The sequence below is a fragment of the Carassius gibelio genome, chromosome A8 (assembly GCF_023724105.1).
Source record: "Carassius gibelio isolate Cgi1373 ecotype wild population from Czech Republic chromosome A8, carGib1.2-hapl.c, whole genome shotgun sequence".
Classification (NCBI taxonomy): Eukaryota; Metazoa; Chordata; class Actinopteri; order Cypriniformes; family Cyprinidae; genus Carassius; species Carassius gibelio.
In genome coordinates this window covers 25,027,798-25,048,052 of record NC_068378.1, presented here as the reverse complement: position 1 = coordinate 25,048,052, position 20,255 = coordinate 25,027,798, and the positions used below count along the sequence as shown (strand labels likewise).

At 36.9% G+C, this 20,255-nt stretch overlaps 1 protein-coding gene across 2 annotated transcripts in view; it reads right to left on the bottom strand.

Moving 5' to 3' along the window:
* The window catches only part of LOC128018985 (leucine-rich repeat transmembrane neuronal protein 4), a 109,885-nt gene extending 94,762 nt beyond the window's left edge, over window positions 1-15,123 (bottom strand). Inside the window, exons 1-2 of one of the 2 annotated variants that reach the window (XM_052604918.1) lie at window positions 14,509-15,123; window positions 6,014-7,554 (exon numbers count right to left, since the gene is read on the bottom strand). In XM_052604918.1, the coding sequence (XP_052460878.1) occupies window positions 6,014-7,554; window positions 14,509-14,512 (1,545 nt within the window). In that variant the 5' untranslated portion in view covers window positions 14,513-15,123. Of the gene's footprint in view, window positions 1-5,963; window positions 7,555-14,508 lie in introns of both variants that reach the window. The other variant, XM_052604920.1, reaches the window with a different exon arrangement.
* Window positions 15,124-20,255: the final 5,132 nt, after the last annotated feature.

Below are 20,255 nucleotides of genomic sequence, written 5' to 3'. Positions count from 1 at the left end.
CGAATGTGGTGCTGATATAAGAGGGAAAATGACATTTCAGAGCATTTGAGCAAAGAGTCCAAGAAAGATGTGTTATATGAAGAGAACCAGAACTGCATTTGTACCAGAACAAGCCAGATCCAGATCCAGTACTTGATGTATCTTTTATGTATTTTATGGTATCCATGCATATGTTTTATGAAAAATTCATTATAATGATAATAGTTCATCAGCTTTCATTTCAATGTATTATGAAAAGTAAATGTTGATTTTGACCAGTTGTAGCTCTTGTTATATGACATTAAAATAGTTTCTTGGTTAAAGACTACAGTATTTCAGTAACAATTTACAGTACAGTTCTAAAATTAACTATAATGAACGATGAGCAATATTTTAACAACATGTACTCTTTATCTTGAAGTTGAAGCGTAGTTAGAAGATTACTGCTGAATAGTTATTCTCTAATCAGGATATAACTAACTAATTTCCATCAAACCATGCTAAAAAACGGATCGGTTGCTCTTGAGTTGCTTTACTCGTGCAGCTGGGGTCTGGATTCAATCCCACGCTCAATAAAGGCACCTGAGCCATGTGGCCAGCCAAAACAAAGCTTTTACACTCAACTGCAACAATGAAGGCTAACGTGATGCCCTCCACACAGCTGCGTGCCTCTCTGCCAGCAAAGACAGCACAGGCAGACAAGGGTGCAGCTCCACCACACTGTCTGCTTGGTGTGTGCGTGTGCATGTGTGTGTCTCGCACTGTTTATCACACTCCAAAAACACTGCCAAAACCAGGACAGCCGCAGGAGAGAAGCAGCAGCATGGGAGGGGGGTGCATTTACTTCTTATCATGTCCCTTGTGCATTAATGGGTCTTTAAAAGGGGTCACATAATAGAAAAACAGGTTTTCCTTGCTATTTTGAAGTAAACCAGTTCAATCTATAATATAGATTTGCACTAAATTAAATATTCACAATGCTATCTACTCTTCCCAGCCCATCAAGACCATTAATTGAGAATGGGATCAAAGCAATGTACTCATAACATGTAATTACATCACGAAAGCCAACAAAATGGTCTCCATTTGCATCCTTAATTCACATTTTTAGTCTTATATTATGAATGGTTCATCAGTGCATGCTGTTTCAATAATAATAAAAAATAATAATAATAATAATAATAAAATCCCCCTTGTTTCCATCAAAATATAATGTCATACTCCACTTTTAAAAGTATACATTCAACCTCTTCAACTCAAGTCATTTTGAGGCATTTACAATCCAATCAATTCCTACTGAATTGTATTAAATCCTGGCCATTTTTTCCCCCACACAGAAATGGAAGTAAAATTTGTTTTACTTAAAATCAGACTAAACCTGTGAGAAATGATTTCAGACTACTACAAATCATCTAAAACCCCATAATTTAAAAGACCAAAAAGTATGAAAAAAAGTAACTATTATAAAGCTTATAAAGAGCACAACTGACTTTAATAATAAATGTTTCTGGCCGTATTGAACACAATTTATCAGTAAAAGCTACACTAAAATAATAAAATAATAATAAATAATAATACAAAAAATCAAATCAATTAAAATCAAATAATCCAAACAAATCCTGGTCCTGCCCTACATTCCACCAACTTACAGTATAACATACAGACACACATTTGACCTAAAGATGCTTTATGACTGTTTGTACCCTGCATTAATCATACAATCAAGGTCAGTGACTAAGTCCTAAATGATTCTGCTTTCGATTTCTTAGCAATTTGTTCTTCCAATTCACAGGAAAGCCTTCAGCATCCTTCACTGGCCTGTTTCATTTAACAAGACACTAACAACCCAAACTGCATTGCCTCCAGGTTATATTTTGTTACCTTGCGGCTTAGTTTTATACATTTAAAGTTCATGAAATTTAAGACATCTGTTCAGATGCTTCCTTCCAACTTTTTCACTGCAGCAGGATCGCTCTGACTTTGTGTTCATAAAGGACTGTTTGTAGCTGACATATGCTCATTTAGCACTGCATCCCAGATGTCAAGTGAGTGAACATACTCTTTATTCATTCACATGCCATCTCTTCCCTGAGAATGTCACTTTTATTACAAATACACATCAGCTCTGTTCCAAAACCTCACGAGCTGTCCTGCTGTCTACTGCCTGCCCAAGCAGATGTCTGACTAAATTGAAACCATAAAAATGTATGATCTGAAACATTTTTGTGTGCACAACATGCAGGACACTAGTTTGGTAGTAGCATGTTGCTAATTTAACATCACCATACTCTAAGGATAGCACACACAAATAGCTTTATAGTCCTTTTGTATGCACATACTGTGTTTGTGTGTGTGTGTGTGTGTGTGTAGCTCCATTTTTAAATCAGTTTCATGTGACACTGAAGACTGAACTAATAATGCTGAAAATTCAGCTTTGATCACAGGAATAAATTACATTTTAAAATATATTCAATTAGAAATCAGTTACTTTAAATTATAATAATATTTCACAATATTCCATTTTTTCTGTATATTTTATCAAATAAATGCAGCTTTATTACACATAAGAAATTATATAAAATATAAAAAAACATAATTATTCAAAAATTTGACTGGCAGTGTGCACACAAACATACGCACACACACACACACACACACTCAAGCTCTTTAGGAAGCTTCCTAGGTAAGTCTTGGAAGAGAACTGTTTCGTTGCCTGAAATCCCTGCAGAATCATATAATTAGACTGAATATTCATAAAGTCCTTGAAACAGAGATGTACTGTACCACCACATAGAGAAAACACACACATTAATCTCTAAGTCCCAGCTCTGTGTTTGTATAAAACATCCATGTTAAGATGGGTAGACTGAGGACAGTCGTGGTGGAAAAGGTGAAGCACCGCTGCTTGGGCCAGAAACACTGGGAAGACATCCAGAACTCAAGGACGAAGGCTTCGCCATTTGGAGCGAAAGGAGCTGACCCAACAGAGAGCTCTGGGAGGGCCCTGCTCTGCTAAAGAGGACATTTGTAGTTTCAGGAAAGCTGTTGTTCATTTTAATACGCTGAAACAATGCTGCCAAATCACATTGGCTTTTTACAGTAGCTCTTATTCTGGTGGAATACCAAAACACAGTCACAATTATTAAGCAGGGACTTCACAGCAGTGTTACCAACGAATCACAAATTTATCTGCAATGACAGATAGGAAGTTGTAGAGTCAAACTATTTCTACATCCTCGCTTTTTTTTTTTTTTTTTTTTTTGGATCTGGTCAAAGAGTTCATAGCTGAAGCTGCTCCTAGTTAGTTACTTATGAAACTTACATCATTAACAAAAGTGTCAAAGGAATTTCCCAGCATTTCTGCAGAGGAGCTGTACCCGAAAATGAAAATTCGGTCATCATTAAGACGTGAAATCTCATATTTCCAAATACTGACTGTGCAAAGCATCCATTTCAAAACAAAAAAGAGCCTTCATCTGTTATTTTCCATCCATTTAATTGTTGTGAGTGTAGAAAACAGTCCGGTCCACAATCGCACTGTATTATCAGCCCAATGTTATTCTATACCTCTTCTCTTCTGCAGATATGTGCGTATGAGCAATTCCACTGACCACGGTCACAGGAGGTCACAGGTTATCACCGTTCAATAAAAATTGCTTTCTGACAGCCATAGCTTTATGTCTCTGATCTTGCTCTTTGACACTTCCAATTTTCTGAGATAGAATCACTGTCCTTCTTGCTGTAAATATCGCTAGCCTGACTGCTCACAACATCAAGGGGCTTCAGTAATGGCCCACTGCCTGGACTTCCTGCAGTTCTGCCTTGTCAACAGAAAGCTGTCAGGGACTCATCTAATTCAAGCAGGAAAGCAACTATACGATTAAAGAGAGAGATGGCGAGTCAGGCAGACTATAAAACCTTGTAGCTAAAGATATATTCCGACAAAACAAGGACACCGTCAAATACTGAAGAGTGAGGGGGAAACACATTTACATACCAATTATATAAAATATTACACTGTAGCTATAATGTGCTAAAATTACCAGGATTCAGCCAGATTTACTAAAAAAGGAAGCATCTGTGTCTGTCAATGTGAATAGATCTTATTTTAAACTATAAGTGGGAAGTTCAGTTTGATGCTTGATAAAAGCCTGCAAAAAGTGTATAGTGCATTTCACATATTCTCTGTAGTTTAGCATGCTACGCTAGCACCAGAAAAAAAAAGATTTAGTGATTAGACTTAAAATCAACCCAAAAATATCCTACCATTACATAGAACGCATAATCATTTACTTTAAATGTTATGCTTTCACTTTTGTGTCCATAGCAACAGGGAAAACACATTTCACATAAAGTCATACACACATATTACTCAATATCACTGTTTTACACAGTGTTAGTTGATAAAATGCAGGGTTCAGCTCTACATTTACTGAGAAAAATTGGTAACTGTCAAAAGACACAACAACAGGAGCAACAAAAGGGGGCAAAGGACATGATGGACGATAACAACAGAAAGACCATAAAGCAAATGAATCAACACGGGAACAGTACACAAGCAGAAAAGCACAGCACCTTGTTTACAATGCAGATTAAACCACTAAAATTAAATATTACCTTTTACTGGTGCGAAAGCAAAGGCAATTGCCACAGAAGTTCCAAACAAATTGCTAAGCCTCTTAGTCAAACCACTTGTAAATTCTATCCATTTGTGAATTTCATTTATTCACCTCAATAATTATTTATTCTGACCTTGTTTCAAAGGACATACTTCCTGTTATCACTTACTGTGTAAAGCTGAAAGCATTTTTGAAAGCTGTTGAAACACATCCCGTGGGCTTGATCATTACTTACAATGGGGATATAACTGCCATGTGGATTTACCAACAATCCACTGAATCAACAAAACATAACTAAACAATGGCTGTCCTTAAGTTAGACTCCCTATGGATCTCACACTTGTTTTAACACTTCCGGCAATGTGATGGAGACAAAACTCAAGATGACCTTTGCTAAAAGTCATAAATAATTAGACCTGTGAAAACTGAACTGCATATATTTCTACCATGAAGATTGATGTTGCTTTTGCTGTTCTACAGACTGAATAGAAATTTAATTTGTATTGTATGTGTACAATAGTTTATGTGTACTTTGACTTGACCTGAGTAGCTGCTTTGTGGCAAAAGGCTGTACACTTATTTTCTCAAGCTCCTCTATATCTGGACGTGGGCCTTATCATATTTCATGGGAACAACCTATAACACTGCATAAATTATAGGATGCAATTGCTAGCAGCTAAGAGTAGCCATGTGGCAGGATTACGTACAAGGATCAGCAATGTGTACCTTTAATTACGTCCTGAATTGGTGGTTTGTCTGACTAAGTGCATGATTAAGGGAAATCTCTCCAACCCCTCAATAATCCAGTCGCTGCTTCCTTAAATCCAAGATGAGGCAAATATTTATATGGGAACCAGGCCAAAATATTAGCACTCACATTTCATCAATGTCTTTTTTTTCGGTCAATTTCCTTTAAACAAGCAAGCCTCCGCAATCCATTTGACTCAACAGCCAATTGCCTGGGGTGTTGCATGTTGATAATAACGCAAAATCACAGGGGATAGGAAAGGAGCAATGCACAGATACTTGACCCAGTATTTGAAACTACACAATTTCTTTTGTAACCAATCAGTGGTGTATTTTAAAAGCATTGCTTTATGTTTTGCTTTAAGCCAGCAGAGAGTAAAAATCCCCAAACCGGTGCTGCTGTTTGATATATAACAAGGTGTTTTTGTCTCAAGTATGTTTTATCTTACTATACCTGAGGTAAAAGGAGGAAACAAAGCTTTGATTACAAGCCTGAGAACATATGACTCAAGTTGCCATGCACTGACCCATGTTTCCTACCCATTAGAACAGCTAGCAGCAGAAAGGGGAGGGGGAGGGACAACACAATTTTTCGCCTCACATTGACTGGACATTTACCTCTTATTCCCCGCAGTGGTAATGGATTTTAGGAGGGCGACGGATCATACCTCACATTCTCGGGAGCCGGAAATGGTGTAGGTACAGGGTCCTGTCCCATTGACCAGTACGTCCATGGTCTCAGAGTTTGTGGGTTTGTAGTCCACATAATATTCCTGGAGCGGAGAGCTGAGGGTGCGCTCTGTCTCCCGTGCCTTTTTCCGGCGTTTTCTCACCATAGAATGCTGCTGCAGTTGCTTCATGCTGCTGGGATAACGCTTCCAAGAGACATAGATCACTAGCAAGATCATGGCCACGGACAGGAAGAGGGCAACGCTGCCAGCAATTATCTTGTGGAATGAAACATGCTCAAAATCCTGCTCAGGGACAGATGGGGATGCAGCCGTCAGGGAAGGCGCAACAGGGTTGTTGCGTGCTATTTTCTCATTCACCCTGAACATGGTAGGGTGGGGGAAATGTCCAGGTTTGGATGGGGAGCTTACAGTTGAGGAGAGTGGCTGGTAAGGGGTGGGGGTCATCTTGCAGATTCCATGTGTGTCAACAGCTTCAATTACTTTTTCACCCTGAACCTCCTTTGGTGCAGCACAAATCATGGTGGTCTCCTTGTTCCCCTTGAAGTTTCTCAGCCAAGCTACAAGGGGACATAAGCTGGGGCTACATTCCCAAATATTACCTGCAAGACTGATGGTAGTAAGAGAGATCCAAGCTGATATGGCATCTTGAGACACGTTGCTTAGCTTATTGGAGTCCAGATTAAGAGTCTGCAAGTTAGGGAGACACTGGAAGATGCTTGAATCCAACACCTGCAGGTCATTTCCAGAAAGATCCAGTTTTTGCAAAGAGGTCCAGGTCCATGTAATTCCCTGGGTTATTGACTTTATCCGATTCCACTGCAGATACAAAGCGCGAAGGTTGTTCAGCCTTGGGAAATGAGAAAAATTGATCTTTGAGAATTGGTTGTGCTCCAAGTGTAACTCAGTCAGTTTGAGAAGTCCCGCAAATGCGTTACGGGTAAGACTTCGCAGTCGATTGTAGCCCAAATCAAGGAACTCAAGGTTTCGGCAATCCTGAAAGACTCGCATGGGAACCGTCTTGAGGGAATTTGATCTGATGTGGAGACTCAACAGTTTGCGCAAGCCTTGGAACTGATTAAGCTGCAGGACTTGAAGTTTGTTGTAGGAGAGGTCCAGATTGCGTAGGTTGGGGATTGAATGGAATGTGCTGTTTTCCAAATGTGTGATCTTGTTGGAGCTGAGGATCAACTCCTTTAGTCTTCGAACACCCTGAAAGGCTTGTTTGTCCACTGCATTGATGTAATTGTGGTCTAGGTACAGCCAGACCAACTGACTGAGGCCGGCAAACTGACCAGCCCTGAGGTTCACCAAGCTGTTGTAACGCAGAGAGAGGCCCTGGCATCCCACGGAAACATTCTTTGGCACATCACGGAAGGCATTTGACTCACAATACACTATTTTGCCATCGCAGCGGCAGCTTCGGGGACATGGTTTCTCTCGGACTCTGCCTTGGGAAGCCAAGAGCCAGGCCTGCACGAGCAGGGGGATCATCAGCCAACGGGATCTCACCAGGGATCCTGCATTAAACACAAAGAGAAAGAAGGGATAAGCCATGATTCGGTCAATGCTGAATCCTAGTCCTTTGCATTTAGTCAAAAACTGATGATAACTGAGAAGGATTAGTATTCAATTCAAGTTTATTTGTATAGCGCTTTTTTTACAAAAAAATTACTTAACATACTTAATTAGTCCCGCTGCACAGTTTGCACAAAGTAGGTTATCAAATTACATAGCCAATGTTTACTTAATACAATCTTGTATGACAGAGGAAAGTATGAACCTATTCTTTTTAGTCAGAATTTTTATTACCTTCTCGTCATTTTCCATTAATGGGATTACTATACACAATTTTGCTCTAAAACAGTATTTGGCATTCATAAAATATGCAGATGTCAGTTGATTTTCCTAGTTCATGTACTGTAATTAAAAATGAAAGCAAATATAGACCTTTACCTTAGCAACCAAAATAACTCATTAAGCAAGAGTAACTATTCAAATAAGGGAGCAAAAACATCTCCCATAAGGTTTCTTTAACAACTGTAATTACACATTGGAACCAATAAACAGGTAAAGAAACCAGACTGTTGACTTAAAATAATATCTGTCATGGTTCACTGTATGAAATCAAAACATACTATAAAAAAAGAACATGAAAATCTTTGGATAAAGCAAGATAAGCTACAGATGAAAATTAGAGATGCAAGTATCACAACCATACAGAAGAGAGAGAGAGAGAGAGAGAGAGAGAGACGAGTGATGCCCAGATGTCTGATTGTGACTGTTTTGTTTTCTAAATGAAAAAAAAGAGGAATCTAATATTGCTATATAATACAAACTCTGATCAATTGTGCTTGATTGTGCAATACAAAAAACTTTAGTTTGGGTAAATTCACATATAAAAAATAACCTCCCTAATAATCCTGGCTCTCTTTGCTGAGTTTATGACAGAAGCAGTGATGTCACAATTCATGAGCGAATCATTATTTTGAGTCTGATGAATCAGTTAATCCAAATCCGTCTAAATGATCTGAATAATTTGGGATTCAATTGATTAATTCACAAGTAGGACTGGTTCTTCAGCTCTACTAACTGACTCAATGAGCCAGATGTAGAGGTTAACAGCTCACTGGAGAAGAAGATAATTAGTGAATAATTATATAAATCTAGGTCTTTTCATTACACAAACCGATCAAATGACTTCAAAAGATTTTGAATATAGTGCATGAGTCAGGCTTTTTTTTTTTTTTTATCAATGAAAACATCTTTTCCAATCAATGTAGGACAGCAAAACTGTCCATTTCCTCATTGGCTGGCTCAGTGTCTCTTTATGCTGTTATCTGATTGAGCTTTTTCCTCAGTTTGGGCAGAGATAAGGCTTTTTTTTCCCCTTTTTTTGAGCTAAGTGTGTGCCAAAATTGATAACAGCCCTTTGTCTGCTGTTCTTGGAGCAAAAAGAGGAAATTATTGGTTTATCTTGAGTGGCCAGCACAAAGGCTTACCATCTGAACCTTTAATCATTTTACAACTGTTGAGTAAATATAAAAGTAATTGTATAAATGTACAGTGGTGAGCAGCAATGCATTTGAATCTTCCGACCCAACCACTGTTTACCAGCGCCAGATCTAGATCTAACTGAAAGATTTTGTGTAGGTCAATCGAATGGAAAGGGCTAATCTAATAGTCTTGAAGACAGAGCGTAGGCTGGCTGAACAACGTTATCTACAGGACAATCGGTTCAGTGTGGCATTGCAAATTGCCTTTGAATTCATTTAAAATAATGAGAGAAAAACACAGTCCCTAATTTTCTTGTGAAGAGTAAATGTGTTACAGTGCAAAGTAGCCACAATTTATAGTTATACAATTTAAGGCCTACTTTTCAGTAAATTAAAAAATTTTCCTAGAAAAGTCCATGTTACCACTGCTTGTAAATCCAAAATATGAGAATACAGTGCTTCATTCAGTACAATATAGCCTGTTTTGAGCACAGAGCTTTATAAAAACTTTACAGCTGGACAAGATAAGTAGCTTTACCTCCAGATGCGCTTCTCTAGACACAAGGCAATGAAGGTCATTTGCTCATATGAAAGACATATGTCCTAAAGACATTAGGACAATTACCTAAACTAGATGTGTACATTTTTCAAAGAAACTGAGGTGCTTGTCACTGAACAAGCAGTGCTGCATTGATTACAAACTGTAATCTGTTACTGATTTCAAATTACATTTATGAAAATAAAATAAAATAAAATGTAGTAGGTATTGTAATTCATTACATTACACATTTCAGAAAATAGAAAAAATATCTGCACACTGTTACGCTACCTTTATTCAAAAACAAAAAAGAATAGCAACGTTTCGGTCAAAGACAAACACACACACAAGCAAAGGTAATAGTTCAATAAGAACTCACAGATTCAAACAGTTTCAGTTGCACATTTCAGGTCATATATTCAGACTACTACTTGAAACATTTTAGATTACTTTTGACCTCACTTGTTTTTTTTATATTGATATAAATAGGATAATATTGTACCATATTGATAAAAATAATACAAAGAGAAAGAAATAGAGAAATACTCAATTTGTTGTTATTAAGTCCATTAAATATCACATCAAAGTTTCCCAAACTGGAGTTTGTGAGTTTAATGAGAAGCTTATAATTAATTAAATCATAAACATTTTAAATTAAAGTCTTTTTTTATTATTATAAAAATCAAAATAAAACCTTTAAATAATAATAATTAATAAAATAATATAATATTACACCTGTTTACCTGCAATAATTACAAGTACTTAAATTATGGAATCTGACTACTATGTACTATTACATGTAATCGGTTATAAACCATCTATAAACCATGATCTCATGGACCACCCAGAACACCCTTTTAAGGGTGAAGAAATATAATTACATAAATAAGTTAATCTCATGAATGTAATGAATGTATGTATATATATATATATATATATATATATATATATATATATATATATGTGTGTGTGTGTGTGTGTGTGTGTGTGTGTGCGTGCGTGTGTGCATAAGCCATGTTTCAACCAAAAATCAAGTGGAGAAAAAGAAATAAAATATTTCAATAAACTATAAAATTAAAGTAAGCATAAAAATACATATTTCTGATTACTGAATTTAATATTTAATAACTAGTTACTAAATTAATAAAATAAAAAGGATTAAGAAAAAAATCCATTATATTTTTTATTTATTCTGACATTTTTATGCATCATCACTAGCCTAAAGTACTATATATATACATAGCAATAGCATGTGTATAACATATAATCAATAAAAAAAAGTAACTGTAGTCTGATCACAGGTAATTATAATCTAATTTATCTAACATTTTGGAATCTGACTACTATGTACTATTATATGTAATCGGTTATAAACCATCTATAAACCATGGTCCATCTCATGGACCACCCAGAACACCCTTTTAAGGTTAATGTAAAGCTTAAAATGATCCACACGCCACTTGGGAAGGCCAGAACAGCCTAATTAGAAAAAGAGAGATGGGTCAATCAATTTAGCCTCTGCAATATTACCAGCCACACAGAACACCTTGGGCAAGATCACATGAAGTTATGCAAAAGTACGCAAGGACACAAGCAGCAACTGTACAACCCAATAGAGTTCGCATGCAAATTCTCAAAGTTTTAATTAACTCTCACTGCATAACGGCTGGAGTCACCCTCATGAGTCACGCTTTAAGTACAAAAAAGACCTGACCTGAAAACCTGCATTTAATTTGTCTTCCTCTGCATAGATGTATGATAACATAAGTGCATCTTGGCCTCCCCCACCTTCCTACATCCAATTCATCACGATAAAGGAATGGCAGCCAAGATGCAGTCAAATAGTGCGTGTAAACCAGCCCTTGATCTCAAAACTCATTCATCATGCCACCAACATTAAAACACGTCTGCATCCAGGTGTCAGTACTGTAGTTTCTGCAAAGCTTTTCTTGTGGTAAAAGCAATCATACAGACTGGATGCTAGATACCCATGGGAAAGAAAAATCTAAATTAGATCCCTTTTAATATCGCAATTGTTTTTTCTACACAGCAAAATGATGGAATGGTGAGCAAAAAGAGACTTTTTGTGTCTCTGGCAGAGAAAAAGAGAACTCCGTAATCTCACATTTGTCTCTTTTATGTCTCAACATCTTAAGATATAAAAGTGATCAAAAGTCAAACACAAGCATTCCCATCAAATTCTCCCAACGACAAATGATGCACCTATTCACATTGACTTTAAAGCTTGATATTCCTACTGTATGGCAACAGCTAACTCACTTATGTCTGTTTTCATTCCTCCAAAACAATTACTATTGTAATTAATAATCTGCTATTTTCAGAGCGGACCTGAAAACCACAATTTTTCTCTTTATTTTTATGCAATGATGATGTACTTCCTCATGCAATTAATTTCACTGAATAGTGCATACAATAAACCACAAGCATAATTTAAAGCATATATAGGATCACCAAAGCCCTGCAGAAAAGATCACTGTAACGGTGGACAACTTTTTGAACATTAATCCCATCTGTGATTTGTTTCTGTTTGAGCAGGAAAAGCATAATCCCAAAATAGCAGTGCTAATCTCACGCAAAGATAATCTGACACAAAACTGAACAGCTCTGAGCTAATCCCATCACATTCAAAGAGAAGCCTACGTGCAACAGTCACAAAAGAGATTTCACATTTACATTATTATTTCTAAATATCAAATATCAAACATAATGATATTTCCATTACCTACATTTTAATTTCTAATTCTCATAACTGAGAATCCAACAGATACGGCTACTTCCTGCAGCTATTTCTCATTCACTGACATGTTTTCCGTCTCTGTCCCCAGTTATCTGTTTTGACACCCTCTCCACTCTATTACCTGGAAAAGCTCTTAGCCATTTAATAAGGGACACTTGATGTGTCCAGACGTCTTTCGGTGTGTTGCCGTGATGCAAGACAGGTAGTGAGAACGAGAGGAGGGGGACTGAGGAATTATCTCCGGGTCTTATTCTTTCTGAGGTACTTAACAGGAGTATGACAGTAAGTAGTTGTTCTTCATGCTGTGCTATTATCATATTTCTTTACAGCTTGTTTGAGCATGCCAGTGTGGGACAATGGTATCATCTTCACCGAGTGACAGATTCGGCAACATGCTACATGACATGACAGTTCAATTCTGGTAAATATTATGGCATGGATTTCACTTCCACACAAAGCATTTGCAGTGCAGATGACATATAAACAAAAATAAATGAAGAAATATAATTACATAAATAAGTTAATCTCATGAATGTATATATATATATATATATATATATATATATATATGTTTGTGTGTGTGTGTGTGTGTGTGTGTGTGTGCATGTATGCATGCGTGCGTGTGTGTGTGCATAAGCCATGTTTCAACCAAAAATCAAGTGGAAAAAAGAAAGAAAATATTTCAATAAACTATACAATTAAAATAAGCATAAAAATATTTTTTTTGATTACTGAATTTAATATTTAATAACTAGTTACTAAATTAATAAAATAAAAAGGATTAAGAAAAAAATCCATTATATTTTTTATTTATTCTGACATTTTTATGCATCATCACTAGCCTAAAGTACTATATATATATATATATATATATATATATATATATATATATATATATATATATATATATATATATATATATATATTTTTTTTTTTTTTTTTTTTTTTTTTTGTTTCATGCAACTGGTCTTTTCATGGTGAGGTTCACCTAAACATTTACATCTTTTATTATTTTGTCAAGGGTTATTCTTAACAGCCAGCATGTGAAATGTCACCAGAATGAGTCGAGTGAACAGCACACCTGTGAGGCACAGAAGTGAACATCCTCCTACATCATCTGCTCAGTAAACAGCCACAAAGGCAGTGCGACACCCAGCCATTATGATCACAGTACCTTTATTCTGAACACAAGCATCACATTTGTTTCATCTATTCACTCTTACATACTTCCAGCATCATCTCCTTAAGCCATACTTGAATGAACGACTTTTCCATACACAGGGCAATCACTGGAAAAGGAAAAGGGGCAGGGAGTTATTTATGTTCATATTATGATTATTTATGATGGGGACAACCATCTGAAATCTCAATTATTACAGAATGATTTTAAAGGCATCACTTGGAACGATATCCCCTCTTTCCTCAAATTTCAACAGGAAAAGGGGCCAGCAAAACAAGTAACAGTGAAGAGACTACAATAAGACCTCTGCACTCCAAGCAACAGGAATGATTGCATAAAATCATTCATCACAAAACAGTAAATCACAGCTTTCCACTATGTCAGTATCATTTGCTCTGAAGCATGAATCAAAATCTGGATTTTTTATTTTATTTTATTTTTCTTGAAGGATGCAAGACCACATTCTGGATGCATAACTGCAGGTTTTACCTGTCCTTCACAAAATGCACAAATATTTGGGTCCTATAGTGAACTATGGAAATGCGATGCATATGTCTATGTCTATGCATATGTCTGATTCCTAAAATCTGAAAGCACACATGAGGCAGCACAGATTCTCTCCAAAATATGCGAGTTAGAAGAATCTACGAGCACCAGAGAATGCAACCAGGGCTCCAAAACATCAAATAAAAAGACAGCCTGTTGATCATAACACACTCATGCAAAATATAATAAACTGAAGAAGAAAAAGAAAGAAAAAAAAAACCTTCAATATGATGTCTGGAGGTATGCGTGTTGAAAGTTGCACGCTATCAAGAACAGACTCAAAGATGCTTCATTCATTTTGACACATGCAGCGCACTAATAAATCCCACAACATTTTAAGAAGCGATCTTATGGTTTCGATACACCTTATATCCTAACTATATCCAAGGAGCCAACACACCACAGAAAACCAACCTACGGATTAATTTCGACTCGTGCAAATCAACGGAAACGTACCCATCTCTGCATAAATGCCGCGTTTCCAGGAGGTTTTTACAGCCTTTCGATGTGTGATTCCAGTTTCCGCATGGCACCGTCTTCAAACACACTCAGAAAGGAGCACCTGCCCAAAGCTGCGGTGCCCGAGATGTTGGCGAGGTTCGGAAAACTCCGGCAACAGCAGCGTTATTTCAATCCCGCAGCTGCGCCGCTGCGCAACATGTCCAAGTGAACAACGGAGAAATCCTAAGAGCTCTTTCCAGCGAAAAAGAGAAACATTAAGGGTATACTTAGCGAGAATGTCCATAAAAGAACATTTCCAGAGTGTACGTGTGCGTATCAGCTATATCCTTCTCATCAAAATATCCTCCGCTAGGTTGGAAAGTTTGGAGAGATTTGCGCAAAAGCGCCCCATCGGATGTTCGCCAAGGTGCGCAGCTATAAAGAAAGCCAAGCGATGCATGCAAACATCTTTCTTATGTCCTGTAAACAGAGATGTGTTCCAGATATCTGCTGATCTCACAGGAGCTCAAAGCTGCTGCTGTAAGCCACATCCAGGGCGCTTTTCTTTCCCCGAGCATCTATCAAAAACAGAAGAAGGTTTTAAGAGGAATGTGCGAGTGTGATCGCACTCAGCACTGGTGCAGTCATTGCTTAACCTTCTTTTGCAAGTGCTATGCATCGGATTGCCCTCTTCTGGTGGGAAAAGGAGACATGCATCGCCCATTCATAGTATTTGCCTGTAAATAGTGAGGCTAAGTATTCTTGAGCGCGTCTTTGAAATGACGGCATAAAATATTAACATGCCGTAGTTGCATTTATATACTGTATGGCTACGCATGATTCAGTATGACTTAGAGGCATAAATGTAAGGTTTAAAGATCCTTATAGCATTTATTCTGCAATGCTTCTTTTAAACAGTTTAAACAGAACGTGTGTCCGAATACAATTTGTGGCCACTGTAGATTTCACCAAACTGCTGAGAGCATGAACAAGGATGCATCAGTCTGGAAGGATGAAAACGATTGCCAAACAACACTAAGACCTTTATAAGTTGTGACATCAGCCTGCAAAACAGAGCAGGAGGTCTGGATTCACAAAGACTGCCCAGCTGTAACATAAAAGGTATTTATCTGACAATCCTTCATTATAAAAACCTTTTTAGAAGCAACTAATCGACATGCAAGCAAGCTAAATATTGGGAGAGCATCTTTAAAGGGTTCAGTAGTTTACGTAAACAGTTCATCTCTGTTTGTCAGCCACATTAAATAAAACATCCTTCTCACCTTATGAAACAGTTCAAGAGAATATAACCGCCTAATGTCATTCTGCATCAGGGACAACAGCATAATTTTCAAAGTGGCTGTCTGTATCTGCCCTGTACGGTCCATCTAATTAGAGATAATGGACACTTGAGCTCATATCTGTAATATGCCGCATTTGGCTCCAGAAAATACAGCTGGGAAGCACCAATCACACCAATTCCAGCACTCAGCAACAGGCTGGACGCTGAGGGAATCTGTCCATCGCTATTGAGGATACAGATGATCAAGGACAATAAGGCGACAGCAGGTTCAGTCCTCAGTGGAACCGAGTGTTTGTGTTGTGCATCTGTTGTTCCTGCATTCATCCTCACAGAAGGCTGATATTTGTTGTGATGATGAGCTCAGGACATACTGTGGTGATGCATGGAAAACAAATGCAAACGAGTGTCAAATCCACATCTTAATGGGTGTTATGCACAACTAGAGCTGTTTGAGAAGAACAAGAACATAATTTACAGCAGGGGGATACAAATTAGACAAAATAACCTAAAATGAATTTGCACTCACCTTCAGGCCATCCAAGATGTAGATGAGTTTGTTTCTTCATCAGAACAGATTTGGAGAAATGTAGCATTACATCACTTGCTCACCAATGGATCTTCTGCAGTGAATGGGTGCCATCAGAATGAGATTCCAAACAGCTGATTAAAACATCACAATAATTCACAAGTAATCCACACCACTCCAGTCCATCAATTAATGTCTTGTGAAGTGAAAAAATGCATGTTGTTGATTCCTCTCTCCATAATATTGCTTTTCCAGTGAAAAAGTCATCTTGTCTGAATCAGGAGAGAAATATGAGCAGATCAAGCACCGTTTACAGTTCTAAACATGATTTTGATGTGAGAGGACAAAAGAGGATGAATACTGGAGAAAACATTATTATGGGTTATGGATTTGTATTTTGCTAGAAGTGACTGTTTAAAGTTAAAATGCCTTGATGGATTTTTTTTTTTTTTTTTTTTTTTGTAAACAACTTTTGACTTCAGAAGGTGTTGACTGATGGTCTGGAGTGGTGTGGATCACTTGTGGATTATTGTGATGTTTTTATCACTTGTTTGGACTCTCATTCTGATGGCACCCATCCTCTACCCACTGTAGAGGATCCATTGGTGAGCAAGTGATGTAATATATATGTGTGTTTATTTGAATTGTAGAAACCTAACCTGTAAGTGAGCATCTCTGAAATATGTTTTAATTTGATGCATACCAGCTAAAAGAAATATCTTGATAGCTGTAACACTATAAAGTAAAACTGTTAAATCCAAATGTAAAGGATATACAGCATGACTTTTTAAATATTTGTTTTGTAGCTACAAAGTGCATATTATTCATAGCAAACTTGACCGAACTGTTATGTACTGCATAATGAAGTTGCTGTATTCACAAAGACTGAAGTGAAATCTGGCTGTTTTACAGTGATATATGTATTTCAATACATATGCCAATAACCTTAATTGCATTTATGATTCTTCAAGCATCACAAAGGCTGATCATTGCATCTGCTTTCATTCAGCCACATAAAATAATCTACTCAGCACAAATAATAAAATAAATAAATAAATAAATAAATAAATAAATAAGGCTTATAGTTTGTTCACACCAACATTCAAATTTTTTTGAGATGCAGCTGTATTATTATTATTTTTATTTTTTTATTACGAACCTCTCTAGTAATTTAAAATCAGATTTATGATTATACCTTTGCACTGACTAATTCAGCTCTGGTATTCAGCCATCAGTGTGACACGTTCGTTTTGTGAGCTGCATGAAAAATCCTCCAAGGTTAAAACAGAAAATGGAATTTGCTCAATAGCATCGCACACTAATTAACCTTATTGTACTAATAAGGATGTTGCTTGAGCTGCATCACCGGCCACCCATAAAGCTGGCGTTGGAAAGCTACCAGTCATTAAGAAAGGTGGCAAAAGGCCAATGGACGTACAGTATGAGTTACAGTATAAAATAGCCACTGGCAGGTTAGTTTGGAAAAATGAGTTTCATAGCTAAACTATCTCCCATGATCTTACAAAAGCAGAGTCATGAAGGTCAGTCATCCATTTATTTTCTGAACTCAAATGTAAGCATTCGTGGATGAGATGTTTATATATATATAGAATGGATATAAGATAATGAATGGAAAGATAACGCAATAGACAAAATATAAAATCATGCAGCCAACAGCATATATATATATTAATTCCAGACAAACAAACTTTTGCCATTTCTGTCCAGGTTATCTGTGTTTGTATATGCCTGACAAGTAAATGCCAAAATATGGTTCTGCTCAGCAGGCACCGGATCCGCCGTGGCAGCCATTTAACACTCCCTCCCCTTCCTACCAGCTGTCAGAAAGAGCCACGCACTCAGACTCCCTCAGTCGTGGAGATACATTCAGAATAAGCGCAGTGTTTGCGTGAGGTTAAAATGAGCGTGCTCGCCTGTCAGAGTGCAGGGCTCCATGAGGGGGTTCTGGGTAAAATGATTTGCTCTACTGTATTCCTCTCCATCGGGCCCAAAAACGGCTCTTCCTCCAGCTGTCATTCTGTGTCCGGTGGGTCTTTTGGAGGGGACTGATATCTAACAAACACAAACAAGCAAAGGATGATGCTGATAATCAACAGGAAGCAGAGAAAAGGAATACAACCAATGCAAAAGCGCTTACAGTGGAAACATAGTCTACAAGTGTCCCTAACTTCAACTACAGATACATTTACCGTATGCATCTATCACATGCATTGATCCAAAGTGCATTCAATGTTAGTGCATTCAATGTTAGTCTTTATTATGACTTTATTAGTCCATGAATAAAATCATGAATTTGCTCTACTGTTTGAGCTACAAGAATGAGTTTTATGTCATATGATTATATTATATAAAAAAGCAATTTAATTGCCTTAATTGGGAAGTCGTGGCCTAATGGTTAGAGGGTTGGACTCCCAATCGAAGGGGTGTGGGTTCTAGTCTCGGGCCGGACGGAATTGTGGGTGGGGGGAGTGCATGAACAGCTCTCTCTCCACCTTCAATACCACGACTTAGGTGTCCTTGAGCAAGGCATCGAACCCCAACTGCTCCCCGGGCGCCGCAGCATAAATGGCTGCCCACTGCTCCGGGTGTGTGTTCACAGTGTGTGTGTGTTCACTGCTCTGTGTGTGTGCATTTCAGATGGGTTAAATGCAGAGCACAAATTCTGAGTATGGGTCACCATACTTGGCTGAATGTCACTTCACCTTTTTAAATATTACCCCTAATTAAGCTTTTGTTATCAAAAGTTAGTGGACTTGTACAATTCAGTAAAGAACTTGATACGTTAAAATTAACTTGATATTAAGAAATATGGATGTTAAATTGTGATAGGGAATGAGTTTGACTGTGTGAAGAAAAATAGAGGTAAAATCACTTTTTAGCAAAAAAATAAAATAAAATGAAAAAACTGCATCATTTTCATTCAAGCTGTAAGTTTGTACAATTATAATTTCTCCCAGAGAATGGTGATTTGTTCATGACAATTAACATTAAACAATATAGACATATTCAAATCGCATTGTTTGTTGTTTATTTATTTATTAAGAATAAAAATATTGCAACTTATAAAATACTAGCATAATACATACAATAATTATAATTAACAACAATCCAAAAAATTCCACCACAGAAAGAATAGTGATATATATCATGAGATTTTAGGGGGGAAATATTGAAAAATAGTACCAGACAAGTTAAAATATTATTTAATAGTTTTTCTATTTAGGAAAACATACAAGATACTAGCTATGAAATACAGTATGCCTTGTTCAAGACAAGGGAGTAAAGTCATTTCCAACACAAAATGAGTGGTGATTTGAGATGTGATGGAAATTATATTTTTATTCATGACATTTTATGGGAGATATTGAATCCTAGTCAAAATATTATTAATTTGTTTGCATTTAAAATATTAAAATAAAATAATAGCTTTTATAAAATACTACCTTGATGCACAAAATACTATGAAATTAGCCTTAGCAAGACAAATAAGTCAAACAAATGTCATTTCCACCACTGAAATGTTGTGATTTTTGTTAATGGAATTAAGAGAGAAATATTGGACTCTGTTACTAGACAACTTAAACTAATGAGCTCATAAAACTTGTGTTGTGTATTCACAGTCACTTGACTGCTGATCAAAATGATTTATTTACTGACCTACAAACTCCAAGACTAGCAGATGACAGATGTTGCGACAAAGCAGTCAAATTAAAAATGCTAGACATAAAATGTTTTTTTTTTCTTTTTTTTTCTTCTTTTTTTTAATTGGAATGTTCAAATTTGATTTGGGAGTGAGTGAATTCTCTAGTACAGACTGAACTCTAGATCTAACTGTTTATCAAAGCAATAAACATTACATTCAGTTGTCTGTGCATTACTTAATACTCAAGAGCCAATCTGTCTCCAGTTTAT